We start from the raw sequence: 15,437 nt of genomic DNA, 5'->3' as shown, positions 1-15,437 counted from the left end.
TTTCTCAAAGGGCAAAGTTTCACAATGCTCCAAGGAATAATTTCTCCAAGATAATTTGTTGTAAGAGATAAATCTTTGCATAATATTGTTTGTTTCTCATGTGGCAAGTTTGGACATACAACTTATTCTTGTTACTTGTCTAAATCCAATGCCTTAAATATCTATGCAAAAATGAAATGGATTCCCAAGTTTGTCAATGCTAACCATCTAGGACCCAAACAAGTGTGGGTACCAAAGAATCAAACTTGAACATTTGTGTTTGTAGGTTTGTTTGAAAGCCTCTAAGAAAAACAAGTGGTACTTGGATAGTGGTTGCTCGAGGCACATGACGGGAGATCCATCCAAGTTTGTCTCTCTCTCCAAAAAGGATGGAGGTCTTGTAACCTTTGGTGACAACAAGAAAGGTAAAATAATTGGTAAAGGTAGTATAGGTAATGAATCTTCTATTTTAATTGAAAATGTGCTTTTGGTTGATAGTTTGAAGCATGATTTACTTAGTATTAGTCAATTGTGTGATAAAGGCTTTAGAGTTGTGTTTGATAAAAAGAATTGCATCATTGAAAATGCTAGTGATAGAAAAGTTATATTTGTTAGAAATAGAGATGAAAATGTTTATACTATTGATTTTAATGATTGTCTTATTAATGATAAATGTTTATCGGCTTTGCATAATGATTCTTGGTTATGGCATAGAAGACTAGAACATACTAACATGCACTTAATTTCAAATATTTCTAAGAATTCTTTGGTTAGAGGTCTTCCCAAATTTAAATTTGAAAAAGACAAAGTTTGTGATGCTTGTCAAATGTGTAAGCAAACTAAGTCATCTTTCAAATCTAAAAATGTAATCTCTACAACTAGACCCCTTCAACTATTACACATGGACTTATTTGGCCCTTCTAGAATTGCTAGTTTTGGAGGAAACTATTATGCCTTTCTGATAGTTGATGATTTTTCAAGATTTACTTGGGTTTTGATGCTAAAACATAAGGATGATGTTTTGAAAAGCTTTTCTAATTTTGCAAAAAGAGTTCAAAATGAAAAAGGTTTTTTGATTTCTAAAATTAGGAGTGATCATGGAGGAGAATTTGATAACAATGCTTTTGAAACTTTTTGTGAAGAAAATGGTTTTTCTCATAATTTCTCCACTCCAAGAACTCCTCAACAAAACGGTGTAGTTGAAAGGAAAAATCGTACTTTGCAAGAATTTGCTAGATCAATGTTGCATGAGTATGGTTTACCTACATACTTTTGGGCGGAAGCCGTTAACACCGCTTGTTATGTTTTAAATAGAATTTTAATTAGACATTCTTTGGATAAAACTCCTTATGAACTTTGGCATAACAAAATTCCAAATATTGGGTATTTCAAAGTTTTTGGTTGCAAATGTTTTATTTTGAATAACAAAGAAAAACTTGGAAAATTTGATTCTAAGACTGATGTTGGTATTTTCCTTGGCTATTCCCCTACTAGTAAAGCTTATAGAGTTTTCAATAAAAGAACTTTAGTAATTGAGGAATCTATGCATGTAATATTTGATGAATCTTGCAATGTTATTTCTAATGAGCCTATTTATAGTGATGTTTTAGAAGAAAATTTTGGAGATTTACTTGTTAGTGACAAAGGCAAGGAAATTGTTTCAAGTACGCAAGAGGTGAGCTTAATCGAAAAGAACAAAGTTGGTTCTTCATCCATGCCTAAAGAGTGGAGGTATGCTCCTTCCCATCCCAAAGAATTAATTCTTGGTGATCCCGAACAAGGTGTGAAAATTCGTTCCTCTCTTAATATGTTTAATAATCTTGCTTTTGTTTCTCAAATTGAACCAAAAAGTTTTAAAGATGCCGAAAATAATGAATTTTGGATTTTAGCTATGCAAGAAAAATTAAATCAATTTGAAAGAATAAAGTTTGGGAGTTAGTCCCTAGGCCCTCTCATGTTTCTATAATTGGAACTAAATGGATCTTTAGAAATAAAATGGATGAAAATGGAAATATCATTTGAAATAAAGCTAGACTTGTAGCTCAAAGTTATTGTCAAGAGGAAGGAATAGATTATGAAGAAACTTTTGCACCCGTTACTAGATTAGAAGCTATTAGAATGTTGCTTGCTTTTGTTTCTTATAAGAATTTTATTTTGTATCAAATGGATGTGAAAAATGTATTTTTAAATGGTTATGTCATGGAGGAAGTTTATGTAGAACAACCTCCGGGGTTTGAAAGTTTTGATTTTCCTAATCATGTCTATAAGTTGAAAAGGGCTCTTTATGGCTTAAAACAAGTTCCAAGAGCTTGGTATGATAGATTTAGTAATTTCTTGCTTGAGAATGGATTTAAAATGGGTAAAATTGATACTACTCTTTTTATTAAGATTAAAGAAAATGATATGTTTTTAGTACAAATATATGTGGATGATATTATTTTTGGTTCTACTAATCCATCTTTGTGTGAAGAATTTTCTAAGTGTATGCATAGTGAATTTGAGATGAGTATGATGGGAGAACTTAGCTTCTTCCTTGGACTCCAAATCAAACAACTCAAGGATGGTATTTTCATAAGTCAAGAAAAATACACAAAGGATTTGCTCAAAAGGTTCAAATTCAATGAAGGTAAAACTGCAAAAACTCCTATGAGCACATCCACTAAGCTTGACAAGGATGAAAAAGGTAAGTGTGTGGATATAAAAACTTATAGAGGTATGATTGAATCTTTACATTATTTAACCGCTAGTAGACCCGATTTTATGTTTAGTGTATGTCTTTGTGCTAGATTTCAATTTTGTCCTAAAGAATCACATTTACATGCCGTTAAAAGAATTTTAAAAAATTTACTTGGTACTATTGATTTAGGCTTATGGGATCCTAGAATTGTTGAATTTAATTTGGTAGGATATTCCGATGCGGATTTTGCTGGTAGTTTACTTGACCGTAAGAGTACTAGTGGGACTTATCAATTTCTTGGTAGATCCTTAGTTTCTTGGTTTAGTAAAATGCAAAATTCGGTTGCCTTATCCACTACTGAAGTGGAATATATTGCAATTGCTAGTTGTTGTGCTCAAATTCTTTAGATGAAACAAACTCTTTGTGATTTTGGTTTAAAGTTTGATAATGTGCCTATATTTTGTGATAATACTAGTGCTATTAATTTGACTAAAAAACCTATACATCATTCTAGGACTAAGCATATTGATATTAGGCATCACTTTATTAGAGAGCATGTGCAAAATGATAATATTACTCTTGAATTTGTAGGCTCTAATAATCAATTAGCGGATATTTTTACCAAGCCTTTGAATGAAGAAAACTTTTGCAAAAATAGGCTTGAGCTCGGTATTATTCATTGTGCCTCTTGATTTTATAATTTTACTTGTTAAATATTTAGAAGGCATTTTGATAGGGGGAGATATGGAAAGCATGTGTTAATATTCTTAGGGGGAGTTGTGCTAAATTTATGTTCATGTTTTTAAGGGAAACATTTATGTAGTTCTAAATTTTTCTTAATTATTTTTTTTTATGATTCCAAAGGGGGAGAAGTTTAAGAAAAATATGCTATAAATTTGTTATGATTTTGATTGTATTAATTAGGGGGAAAATTTATTTTTTTGAGTGAATTTCAAGAATGATCTTTATGGTGATATGTTGAATTTTATTATGTGCTACATATGGTTTACATGTATTTCAAGCTATTTTTCTTGAATGGTTTGTCATCATCAAAAAGGGGAAGATTGTTAGCTTTTTAGCCCTTAATCTCAAATTAATTAATTTTAATTAATTAATTAATCAATGTTTTGATGATAACAAACTCAATTTTTAATTACTGAAAATCTTAGTATTTTAATATGTCCATAACGTAAAGCTCGGAACAACGATTCCAACACCTCTTGAATCACTCAAATCGAAGCTAAAACGAAGACGATATGACCAAAACAAGTCCATAGAGAAAATAACGTGGTGGATGACGTGGCATAACCAGACCATTTGCATGTAGACATGTGGCAGCATATTGGTTGAATGGTGGATCATTAAAAGATTAACATATGATGGACTTTTGATTTTTGGATTGATTTAAAATAAAAAAAATTGAAATTAAAAAGGAATTTAAAAGGAAAATAAATTTAATATTATTTTATGTTTTTAACAGCTAGTTTTTTTTACACATGGTATGTTTTTTTTATTTTTGGATTGACTTTAAAGAGAATGAATTTAAAAAGAAAATGAATTAAAAGGAAAATGAATTTAATATTATTTTATGTTTGTGTCTAACGGCTAGTTTTTGACACATGGTATGTTTTTTTATTTTTTGGATTAATTTCAAAAGAAAAAGAATTTAATATTATATTTTTCGGTCTATTGCTCTTTCCTTGTGCCTATTTTGCCGTCGGAGGTTGGTTTACAGGTACAACCTTTGTAACTTCATGGTATACCCATGGATTGGCAAGTTCCTATTTGGAAGGATGCAACTTCTTAACCGCCGCAGTTTCGACTCCTGCTAATAGTTTAGCCCACTCTTTGTTGTTACTATGGGGTCTTGAAGCACAAGGAGATTTTACTCATTGGTGTCAACTATAAAGACTATATGCAATTCATAATGATGTATCAGAAAATACAACATTTTTGTTACCCGACCAATCATCAGGAGAAGCAAATACAACGGGCACACTAATCAGTAAGATTGATGAAGTAACAATTAATGCAAAAACAACCAATTGGAAAGCAATAGTCATGTTTCTAATCCTCCAATCTACCAACAAAATATACCATTTGCAGCCAAAATTTTGAGAAAATGTATCAATTGTGAATCTAACGACCAGTTTAGTTTAAAATCTCCACCATTGATTTTTCTTTCAATTCCAAAATCCAATGGTCCAAATTAATTGTGGTTTCTAAAAAATTTTCCATCTCTATATAAACCATCTTCCTCTCCAAATTTTAAACTAACAAATTTTACATTTTGTAATCCTCCAAAACTCAAAAATTTCATTATTGCTCTCTCTAAGTTTCCAATTTTTTTTTCTTTTCATCTTATTCTTGAGAGAGTGTTATTGTATTGTGAGGATAAATTTGTTGAGTGCTTAAACTTGTAAATCCACTCTAGTGAGAGTTATATTGTGCTCTTCAAAAATTCTAACATTTGTAATGGTTTGATCCTAAATCGTGGAAAGGATGAGGTTTGCTTTTGAACCCATAAAAGGAGCGGTGGTGTAACGGTTGGGCTCTAATCAGTGGAAAGAGTCAGAAAGATTTTATTCAAATTCCCAAGAGGCGCTTAGGGAGTGGAGGAAGTTGAGTTTGACAGAACCACTATAAAAATTACGGTGTCTTCTTCTCTAACTCATTCATTTATTTGCTAAAATTTGATAGAATTAAATTATTATATTTTTGTCATCTTATTTGTTGCATAAATTGAATTTTTCTTATTATTTATAAAAAGTGTATTAATTAGTTTAATTGGGTTAATTTGGAAAAAAAAAAAAAAAGTTTAATTAAACCCTATTCACCCCTCTAGGATTGCCATATCGATCCAACAAGAACTTCGTGGTGAGTTTGATGGAAAATGAATAACTGAGAGTGACATTCTATTCTTGATATCAATGTTATTCAATACTATTGGTAAAATATTAGTTGAGAATAAATGCATTGGTGGAATGTGTTAGTGTCGCATTGAATACATATTGAATGAAAAGCTGAAGAAATCGTCGAAGAAGAAGAAATGTAGCACAGTTTGAAAGTTTTTTTTAATTTGAGGGTAAAATTGGTATTTCACATATCAAAAGGTCGATAAATTTTTAGGAAAAGGTCATTCATAGAAAAGTTTTTGAGAGTTGGATCATTTTGTGAAATTTTCCAGGATTACGTTGGATGTTCCAACTAAGACATTTTACCGAAAAGAAGATTTGCAGAAATCGTAAATCCTAGAATATCCTTTGCAGAAGGGAGAGGAAGCTGAGAGAGGAGAGATGAGTGAACAAATAGATCCCTTCGGTTGGTTAAGAAAGCCCAATAGGCCCATTTTACATTTTTGGGCCTACGGAGGTTCCTGAACTGAAGCCCAATTGGTAAGAGAGGAGCTACAACTACAATGACAGTAATTCTCCGTGACACTTGCAAGTTGCAACCCACATTTCGATCGCACACTTAATGGGCCACTTGGATCGAGGAAGTTTCCATCTCGGTCTACGGCTTTCTTCCATGTCTTAGTTTTGTTTCTTCATCGCTTTTGTTTTGTTTCCCATTTTCACCTCAACAAACACACAAAATAAATCAATTGGTTTTAGGCCACCTTTACCAAATTTGATTTAGAATTATGAATTTTGTCACATTTATTGTTATCATTATTGTTACTGTTATCTCTGAAGGTCAAACAGTAATAGTAGCTATCAAAATTCATAATTTTTCCTTTAAAACAATAATAATAATAGTAACTGTAACGATGTGGGTGTACATGAGTTAGGTTTGGTTGAATGAATTTTTCTACCCGAATGACTTGACTAGAGGTCTCCAACCTAACCCAACCCAACCCTTAAAATTTAGGGTGAGTTGGTTGGGTTGTCGAGTTATTTATTTTTCTTTTTTTTATTAACTTAAAATACTTAAATTTGTGTACAAGGCATAAAAATAACTAAAATTTCATAAAACTCAAATGTTAAATATCAAAATTCAAGATATCTACTACAAACTTCATACAAACATCATAAAATTATATATGAGTGATAATATTTATAAGTTATAATATATATACATATTTTTAGTAATATTAGAAATTCGGGTTGGGTTGGGTCAACCCAAATTTTTAAAAGTGTAACTTGAACCCAACTCAACCTGAAAAATACACAAAAAAAAAAAAAAAAAAAAAATCAACCCAATCAAACCCAAAATCAATACTAACTCAACCCTACCCTTACAATTTGGATTGGGTGGTCCGAGTTGTTCGGGTTGTTGGGTCATTTAAACATTCCTACTTAATGACGTAATTTTCAGACATAATTGAATTGAACACGCTTCGCTCGTCAATCAGTTTGCATATTTTTTTATTGCTGACTTAGATGTGGACGGATGCAAAAAACAAGTAAACAATACCAAAACAATGAAATGGTACCCATTTTTCAAATTACCATTGATTGATTACTTTTTGATTGAGGTAAATGTGGACTTAATTCATAAGAATATGCTTAATAAATGTTTTAAGTAACTTTAATAAGAAAATTTTTTTTTTAGACCTCTTTTTTTTTTTTTTCAAGAAATGGATAAGAAAATTAAAAATATATATATTAGATACAAAATTGAAAAGGTAGAAATTTGTTACACTTTTAAAGTCAGGGAATTATTATATTTTTTTATACAAAGTTAGAGGGCATGAACTTAAAATACATGACTAACTTTAATTTAAATTTTATTATAATAAATTCAAAATCCATTTAGATGATTAAAGACTCTTAAGTATTTTAAAAAATAATGATTAGAGATTATTAGTCGGTTCATATCCCTATCTCCAAATGCATGGATAATAAATTTAAATTATTCAATCAAATTATAAGCTAATGAAACTGGTATATACTAATATTATAAATAGGTTTATACCTAATTCTTTGTCTTAATGTATACCTTAATCTTTATAGAGAGAAAAAAATGATCCCAAGTACCTGGTATTTTCCCTATTTAAAATGTCTACCTCAATTTTTATTTTTTATTTTTTAGAATAAAATGTGTACCTCAATTAACTCATGTGCTTTCAATGTACAATAATATAAACACTATTGATATATATATTTAAAGCTTAATCCATCCATGTGTTAATTGTAAATTAACAATAATGACTAAAATGTTGTTTACTAGTTTTAAAAACAGAACTTGATATTTTAATAATGCAAAGGTTAAGATAAAATGAAAACAAGAAAGTCAACATACAAATTAAAAAATTATAATATTTAGACAACTTTTCTATTCGTAATTTTTTTTTTTTTTTTTTAAAAAAAGCAAGCTAAAATGAGATTAGTTGAATTCACATAAGGCTTCTACTTTTAATGTCGAAGCTAGAAATTCAATTACCTCAACTACATATTGTGTTAAAAAATGCATTGAAAATGAATAATAAAGATCTATTTCGTAGCGAATCTAAAAAAAAAAAAAAAATTGAAATTAAGATATTCAATAAAAAAAAAAAATTCTATTTAATATTTTCAAATATGTGTATGATAGTAGATTCAGAAATTGGATTCTAATTTAAACAATTTTTTAGAAAGTGTTTGTTACTATAATTATAAATCATAGGCTTAGTTATAATTACCTACTAAATATTAGTTGATAATAAATTATTATTAATTTATTTTAACATGTTTTATATTTAAAAATTTTATAATTATTATATTATATAATTTATAATACTTTACCTACTACATATTTTAACTTAAAAAATATCTTAGTTTATAACCTAACATATTGTAATTATAAATGTTATTATTTTTATTTAAATTATGTATTTTAAAATTTTAAAATTTTAAATTTTAAACTTTAAATTTTAAATTTAATATAATATTAATAAATAATTTATTATATTTATAATATATATTATAAAATATCAATCATAAGAATAAGATAGGCAGATAGCGGGAATCGAACCCACATCGTTAGCTTAGAAGGCTAGGGGTTGTAATCGACATTGATTCATCATTTTGAACGTCTCTAATTCAAAACTGAACGTGAAACTTTGGTTTCATTTGACTCTTTTATGGAAGATGGATAAATTCCTAAATGTAAGATGTAAACAAAATAAAAATATAGAAATCTTATTTTCAAAATTTGTACCATTTAAATTATTAGCAATTTAGATTGCCAACTAAATAAGAGGTTTGTATTTTAATTTATGTTTAGTGAAAGGGTACAATTAAGGGAATATTCTTAATTTTTCATCCAACCGAACACTTTTTGGTTTCGTTTTTCAAAATTTAGGAAGAAATAATTAATAATAGGATGACGGGTCAACTTCTAACTCTATTATGCTTAGGCTTCAAATTTGGACCCCACATTTCTGGGATAGGTGAACTGTTATCTCCACGTGGCATCTCCATCGCCGCCAAATTGATCAAATCATGGGGACTGGTTAGCCACGTCACATCCCAACTGACAGCCGACAGCAGCCATGTCACGCATCAGCTCTTAAATTTTCCGACCGTTGATGGACCAATGGAACTCTAGATTACAATTTTGCCCCTTGGTAAAGTTTTTATTACCGAATAAATCACCGTGCTCGTGAACTTTGACTTGTGAAGTATTTGTCAAAATACCGCCGTGACAGCTCGGAAATTACGAGGAAGGTTGTCATGAAAACGGCGGCTGGGTTTTGACTTTTTATTATATATATTTAATGCTCAACCGTATAATTTTTCCACTTGCTTCAAAAAGTTTTTTTTCCCTCTTTTTTCCTCATGAGTTGATTACTTGGGGTGATTTGAATATCATATAGCAAATAGAAAAAATTAAATCTAAAATATAGTGATTATTATAATTATATCTTTAAATTTTTAATTATAAAAATTGAGTTTGTCACACCATAAAAGTCCTATAATTAGGCTTTTAGATTTAAATAATCCACAATGGTAATAATAAATAAGTTTGAAGGTTCAATTTTTATCATTTGAAATTCAACTTTCTACTATTATTTTAATTTTGAGGGTATAATTTTAACATATAAAAAAGTTTGATGACCTAATTTTTACAATTGTAAGTTTGAAGGTGCAATTGCAAGTTTGCAACTATAGCTACAACAATTGTAAGTTTTCTAGTTAACGTTGATATGTTTTTTTTTAAAAAAAGTGCTATTAAAATTTTAGTTAAAGTTTATTTGTTGGGAAAAAAACATTTCACTCTTATTACATGAATAAACCAAAAAAAATAATGTAGAAAATAAAAGAAGCTACCAACACATGACACATGAGAATTTCAATGTGAAAAATTATAAAATTGCTTGGGAAAAATCAGAGCCATTAAAACGAATTTATTATGTGAAAATTTATTGCAATCATATATAAACATATCTTACCCTATTAATCACTCACAGATAAGAATTGGTATACAATGTTTAAAGTGTTTCCATATTTGATGTTTTGAAATCAAAGTCATAAACTTCTTTTATGTAGTCTATTTAGAGTCTATCTTTTTTGTGAACAAGTTACACATGGAACTTATCCCAAATAAAGATTAATTTAGCTTCTAAAGGAGATTAGTCATGTGTGGTTGTAATGGGTTGGCATCTTCCTCCGACCATCTTATGGAAGCTCAATCCTAATGTTTTGTGGAACCCAACGATAAGCATAAGTCTGAGGATGGGTATTATGTGTTCATCTAGATTGTGTGTACGTTTTTTAGACATCACTAGATCCTCTATGATATCAAAATTCTAGAAGCTATGTTCATCATTGAGGATCTTTCTTGTATCCCTCACAATTGAATTCTTGAAAGTTTGAAGTAGAATATGATTGTTTAGTTAGAAGTGATTAAGCTTATGAATTATGAGCCTACTAACCTTAATCCTTTATTAGCGAAGTTAAGGAGTTATCGCAACTGCTTGGTTGAGATCTTTTTTTTTTGTGGTCATATTCTTCATTGTAACAACGATCTAGTTCATTCTTTTGCCCGTCAAACGATAGAAGATCACCAAATTGTTTTGTTGGAGAATTTGTTTGTGTTGTGGCTTAATGAAATTATCAATCAAGTTTTGATTATTTAAGTTTATCCTTTTAAAAAAATATCAATATAATTACGATCTAAATAGAAGACCTTGGTGGATCAAAGTTGCTTCACAACGGTTCATTTAGCATCTTGGACCAAAATTAAAGCAATTAATTGCCTAGTGATTGCCAGTTAATTAATATATAATTAGGTGCTTTTTTTTTTCCTTTTTTTGGAGAAAATATATACTTGATGTGTTCTAAAGAAAAAGGAAAAGGAAAAACTAGATGCCTTATACTTTTATTATGTAACTAAACTAATTTAAAGAGAGAAATTATAAAGTTGGCCACTTTAATCAAAATACTTTCCTATGTGCTCTGTCTTTTCTTCACAAGACATGATATATTTTTTTATATTTGAATTTATAAGTATGGTTTCTTTATTTTCTAATTTCTGCAGATTCAATTATCAAAACTAATATCTTTCAATGATATATCAAATTAGATGTCTTCTCTTATCATTTTTTTAATGATTTTTTTACCTTGATAAATTATAATGGATCAAAATGGTCGAATTATATTATACACCCATTTTTTATTCTAGTAAATTATTATTAGTTCACTATTTTTTTTTTAAAAAAATACAAATGAGATCTAGAGATTTAAACTATGAATCTTTTAGTTCTCTATAAATACATGTGAGTTGAACTAAGCTCTTTTTGGTAATCAACCAAGTAAACATTAAAATCTTGTTTAAATTACAAAAATGAGTATAGCTCAACTAAAATATGAATGATTTAGTAAACAATTTGTGGTTCGATTCTTCTTACCTCTATTTGGATTAAAATAAATATGGTTTAAATTTTCTTCTTTTATTTAAGTAAAGCATTGTTGGCCATCTTCCTTTGATTACTTAAGTTCAACATGTAGGAATAAAGGTTTAAATATATATATATTGAAGGTATGTCCTATAACCTTATAAATTTTTATGTTTAATTTCTCAAGGATCGAGGCAAAATTCTCAATAAAAAATTTGAGGTTCACATTTTTTTCATGAATTATGATCCGTTTATTATTTTATTTTCTTTGTCTTGATACAATAATATAACTTATTCTTTAAAAGTTTATAATTAAATGGTTTACTCTCAATAGGAAAGTTTCATTTAAAAATTAATTAAAACAATTTAGTAAAATTAACTTTTAGTTTGTATCTATTTATGATCTATTCAAAATTTTTAAAAATTCACGAACAACAAATCTAGTAGAGAAAATTTAAAAATATAGTGTGTGACAAAAACAATAAACTATAAATCTAATATAAATTAAGTTCTTAAATTTTTAAAATATGTTGAAACATATTATACACAAAAATAAAAAATTGAAAATCTACTCATCACTTTTAAAGCGGAGTATATAATGAATATAAATTTGTAAAATTTTAATATTTATTAAACAAAATATATTAAAGTTGAAGACTTATAATAGGTACTTTAAATGTTCTAACTTTTTTTTTATTTAACTCAAAATTTTCATTAAAAGAAGAAAATAATCCAATATTAAATTTGATTAATTAGCTCAAGTAAATCTTATCTACACAACTCAGAAGCAGCCAAGTTTGTATAATAAACCTTAAAAATTAGGTCAGCCTCACAACTTAAATCAATTTGCTAATTTTTTTAAAAATGAAAATTAAAAAGGAAAAGGAAAGAAAGGGAAAAAAAGGGAAAATGTAGATATTAATTTAGTAATATTTTAATTTAGGGAAACAAAACGTGTCCCCACATTTTCTCGAAACTGACCCTAAAAAAATAGAAAAGAAGTCAATCATGGTAAAAACAAGAAGGGCATTTTGGGTAATAAAATAAAAAGCTCCTGAACCCTTGGAATCTCCCCCATGGAAGAAGAACCTCTCAATGAACTTCATAATTCAGCCTATAAAAATCCCTTTTCCCCCAAATTGAAACAAAACCGCCGTCCTCTGTATTCTCCGTTTTATCTTTCCGATCTTCCGCCATGGAGCCCGGTGGTCCGCCCACCCCTCCGCCGCTCCCTCCGCCGCCTACTGGCGCCACTCTCCTTGGCAAGTACCAATTGGGCCGTTTCCTCGGCCGTGGAAGCTTCGCCAAGGTTTACCAGGCCCGTTCTCTCGCCGATAACTCCGTTGTTGCCGTCAAAATCATCGACAAGAACAAAACCATCGACGCCTCCATGGAGCCCTGCATTGTTCGTGAGATCTCTGTGATGCGACGCCTTCAGCACCATCCGAACATCCTCAAAATCCATGAAGTTATGGCGACGAAAACGAAGATCTACCTCGTTGTCGATTACGCTTCCGGAGGTGAACTATTCGCTAAACTCCTCCGCCGTGGCCGGCTGACGGAATCCACCGCTCGCCGTTACTTTCAACAATTAGTCTCTGCTCTCCATTTCTGTCATCAAAGCGGCGTCGCTCATCGTGACATCAAACCCCAAAATCTCCTCCTCGATGAAGAAGGTAACCTAAAGGTCTCCGACTTCGGTCTCTCCGCTTTACCAGAACAGATCAAAGACGGAATGCTTCATACCGCCTGTGGAACTCCGGCGTACACCGCGCCGGAGGTTGTTTCCCGGCGAGGTTACGACGGAGCAAAAGCCGATGCGTGGTCCTGTGGCGTTATCCTCTTCGTTTTACTCTCTGGTCATCTTCCATTCAACGATAACAACCTCGTGGCCATGTACAAGAAGGTTTATCGCCGGGAATATCAATTTCCTGATTCAATTTCAAAGCCGGCAAGGCATTTGATCTTCCAATTACTCGATCCAAATCCAAATACAAGGATGAGCATCGAGGCGTTGATGCAACATTCATGGTACAAGAAATCACTGCGATCAAAGCCCCAAATTAGCAACAGGAGCTTATTTGAATCATTGGGTAATTACAAAACTGATTTGGGTGTTTCTGGATTGAATGCATTTCATATAATTTCAATGTCTTCTGGTTTGGATCTGTCTGGATTGTTTGAAACAACAGATTGTAAAAAGAAGAGATTCACAACAGGGGTTAGTATTGAGAAAGTGGAAGAAAAGGTAACAGAGATTGGAGGAGAATTGGGTTATCGAGTTGAGAAAGGGAAAAGTGGGGCAATTGGGTTAGGGAAAGGGAGAATGATTTTGGTGGTTGAAGCTTTGGAAATAACTTCAAATCTGTTAATGGTGGAAGTGAAGGTAGCTGAATCCAAGATGGAGTTTGAGAGGATGCATTGGGGTGATTTGAAAGCTAAGTTGCAAGACATTGTTGAATCTTGGCACACAAATGAGACAATGTAGTAGTATGAGAAACTGGATTTTTTCGACATGTTTCGGCGGCCGAGCCGTGGCAGAGCTCTGCTGGAGGAGGGTTCGTTGTTTATAAACATGTTTATATGCAATGGGATTTTAGAGCTTACTGAGGGAAGGAAGGGAAGACATTGATTCTTTTCTATGTAAATGAGATTCAATTTGATGAAGGTTCGCACTCCTGATTTCTTTTTTGTTTTTGTTTTTGTTACTTGTTCTTTTCTTGAACCACAACAAATTTTGTGGTACTTTGTTTGAAATAGCATGGTTAATCTCGAGAAAGTTCATTTCAGAAATTGATATGAACTGAGAAATGGAAAAGATCCCACCATGATTGAAAAGATTGAAGAAAAGTTTCAAGTTTCACTTTTTAAGGTTCCTTTGGAATTGCTTCTGGGAGTAATTCTGAAAGAATTTTAAATATCTTGAGTGCTGGTTACTTATTAATTTATATAATATAACTTTCTAATATACTCTTTTACAAACTTGTATGAGTTTCCCTTCTTAGAATGGCTGTCTATAAATATCTTTACATCTTAGAATCAATTGAAAAAAGTTTACATCTTGCACGTGAAGATCATCAAAATGCTAGCCTGCATTCAACTTTTAATATCTTCTCAGATTTTCTTAGATATTTTGGCCAATTCTTCCCCCCACATTTTGCACCGCCATTGTGTTTATTAAGGTCGGATCTCCACAAGCTTTGAACTTCCCTTCAAATTTGGGTGCTTTAAGTTAACTTGTGGTAGAAGTAATTCACGTTGGTCCTTTCTCAAGTAAATGTAACGATGATTTCAATTATGCCTTAATACTGTTGAAAAGTTCCATTTTTAGTAATGAACTTTAAAATTTGTTCCAAAAAATGCCTTTTGAAAAAAATATCTTTTTTCATTAATAAAAAAAATGATAATTTAGTAGGTTACTTATTATTAGAAGATCAAAATCATTATTATCATTTATTTAAATATCGAAAGATTTATTAAAATAATTTACATAATCAACTTTTACACATCAATTGTTATGTCGATTTATGTTAATGATGTTGTAGCCAATCTGAACATAGCTCAATAGGTATATAACATATTTTACTCATAAGTAGAAATTTAAATCTCATATCCTGCATATTGTTGAACTTAAAAAAAAATGTTGATGTTATTTATTACATATCAATTTTTACACATTAGTGTATCAATTTTCATCGGAGGAAAGAAAACCTTTTGAAGGCATCATTTAAACCTACTCTAAAATTTATGCATGTTTTGTATAATTTAACCTACTTTTATCATTATTATCATATTTTAACAGATCTAATAACCTTCACTTTTAATCAAGGTAGAAAAAGATGTAAAAAAGAATTAATGTGGCAAAAGACTGGGATGATAATGATATAGACTAACATGATATTTAATATTTATACTTGTATCATAGTGCACATGTGATCAATAATTTTTATACACCCTTTA

General features: G+C 30.3%; 1 protein-coding gene across 1 annotated transcript; it reads left to right on the top strand.

Moving 5' to 3' along the window:
* The first annotated feature begins 12,549 nt into the window (after nt 1-12,549).
* LOC120092489 (CBL-interacting serine/threonine-protein kinase 7-like) lies at nt 12,550-14,459 on the top strand. The gene has a single exon (XM_039050585.2). The coding sequence runs from the start codon at nt 12,673-12,675 to the stop codon at nt 13,963-13,965; it is 1,293 nt and encodes a 430-aa protein (XP_038906513.1). The 5' UTR covers nt 12,550-12,672; the 3' UTR covers nt 13,966-14,459.
* The last annotated feature ends 978 nt before the right edge of the window (nt 14,460-15,437 follow it).

This window comes from Benincasa hispida, chromosome 12 (assembly GCF_027475165.1).
Source record: "Benincasa hispida cultivar pf3 chromosome 12, pf3_genome.v1.1, whole genome shotgun sequence".
Lineage (NCBI taxonomy): Eukaryota > Viridiplantae > Streptophyta > Magnoliopsida > Cucurbitales > Cucurbitaceae > Benincasa > Benincasa hispida.
The sequence above is the reverse complement of the archived record's forward strand: the minus strand, read 5'-3'. Positions and strand labels throughout refer to the sequence as shown.

What these genes read in the sequence shown, in the direction of transcription:
- LOC120092489 (XM_039050585.2), top strand. Translation starts at nt 12,673, where the DNA reads ATGGAGCCCGGTGGTCCGCCCACCCCTCCGCCGCTCCCTCCGCCGCCT.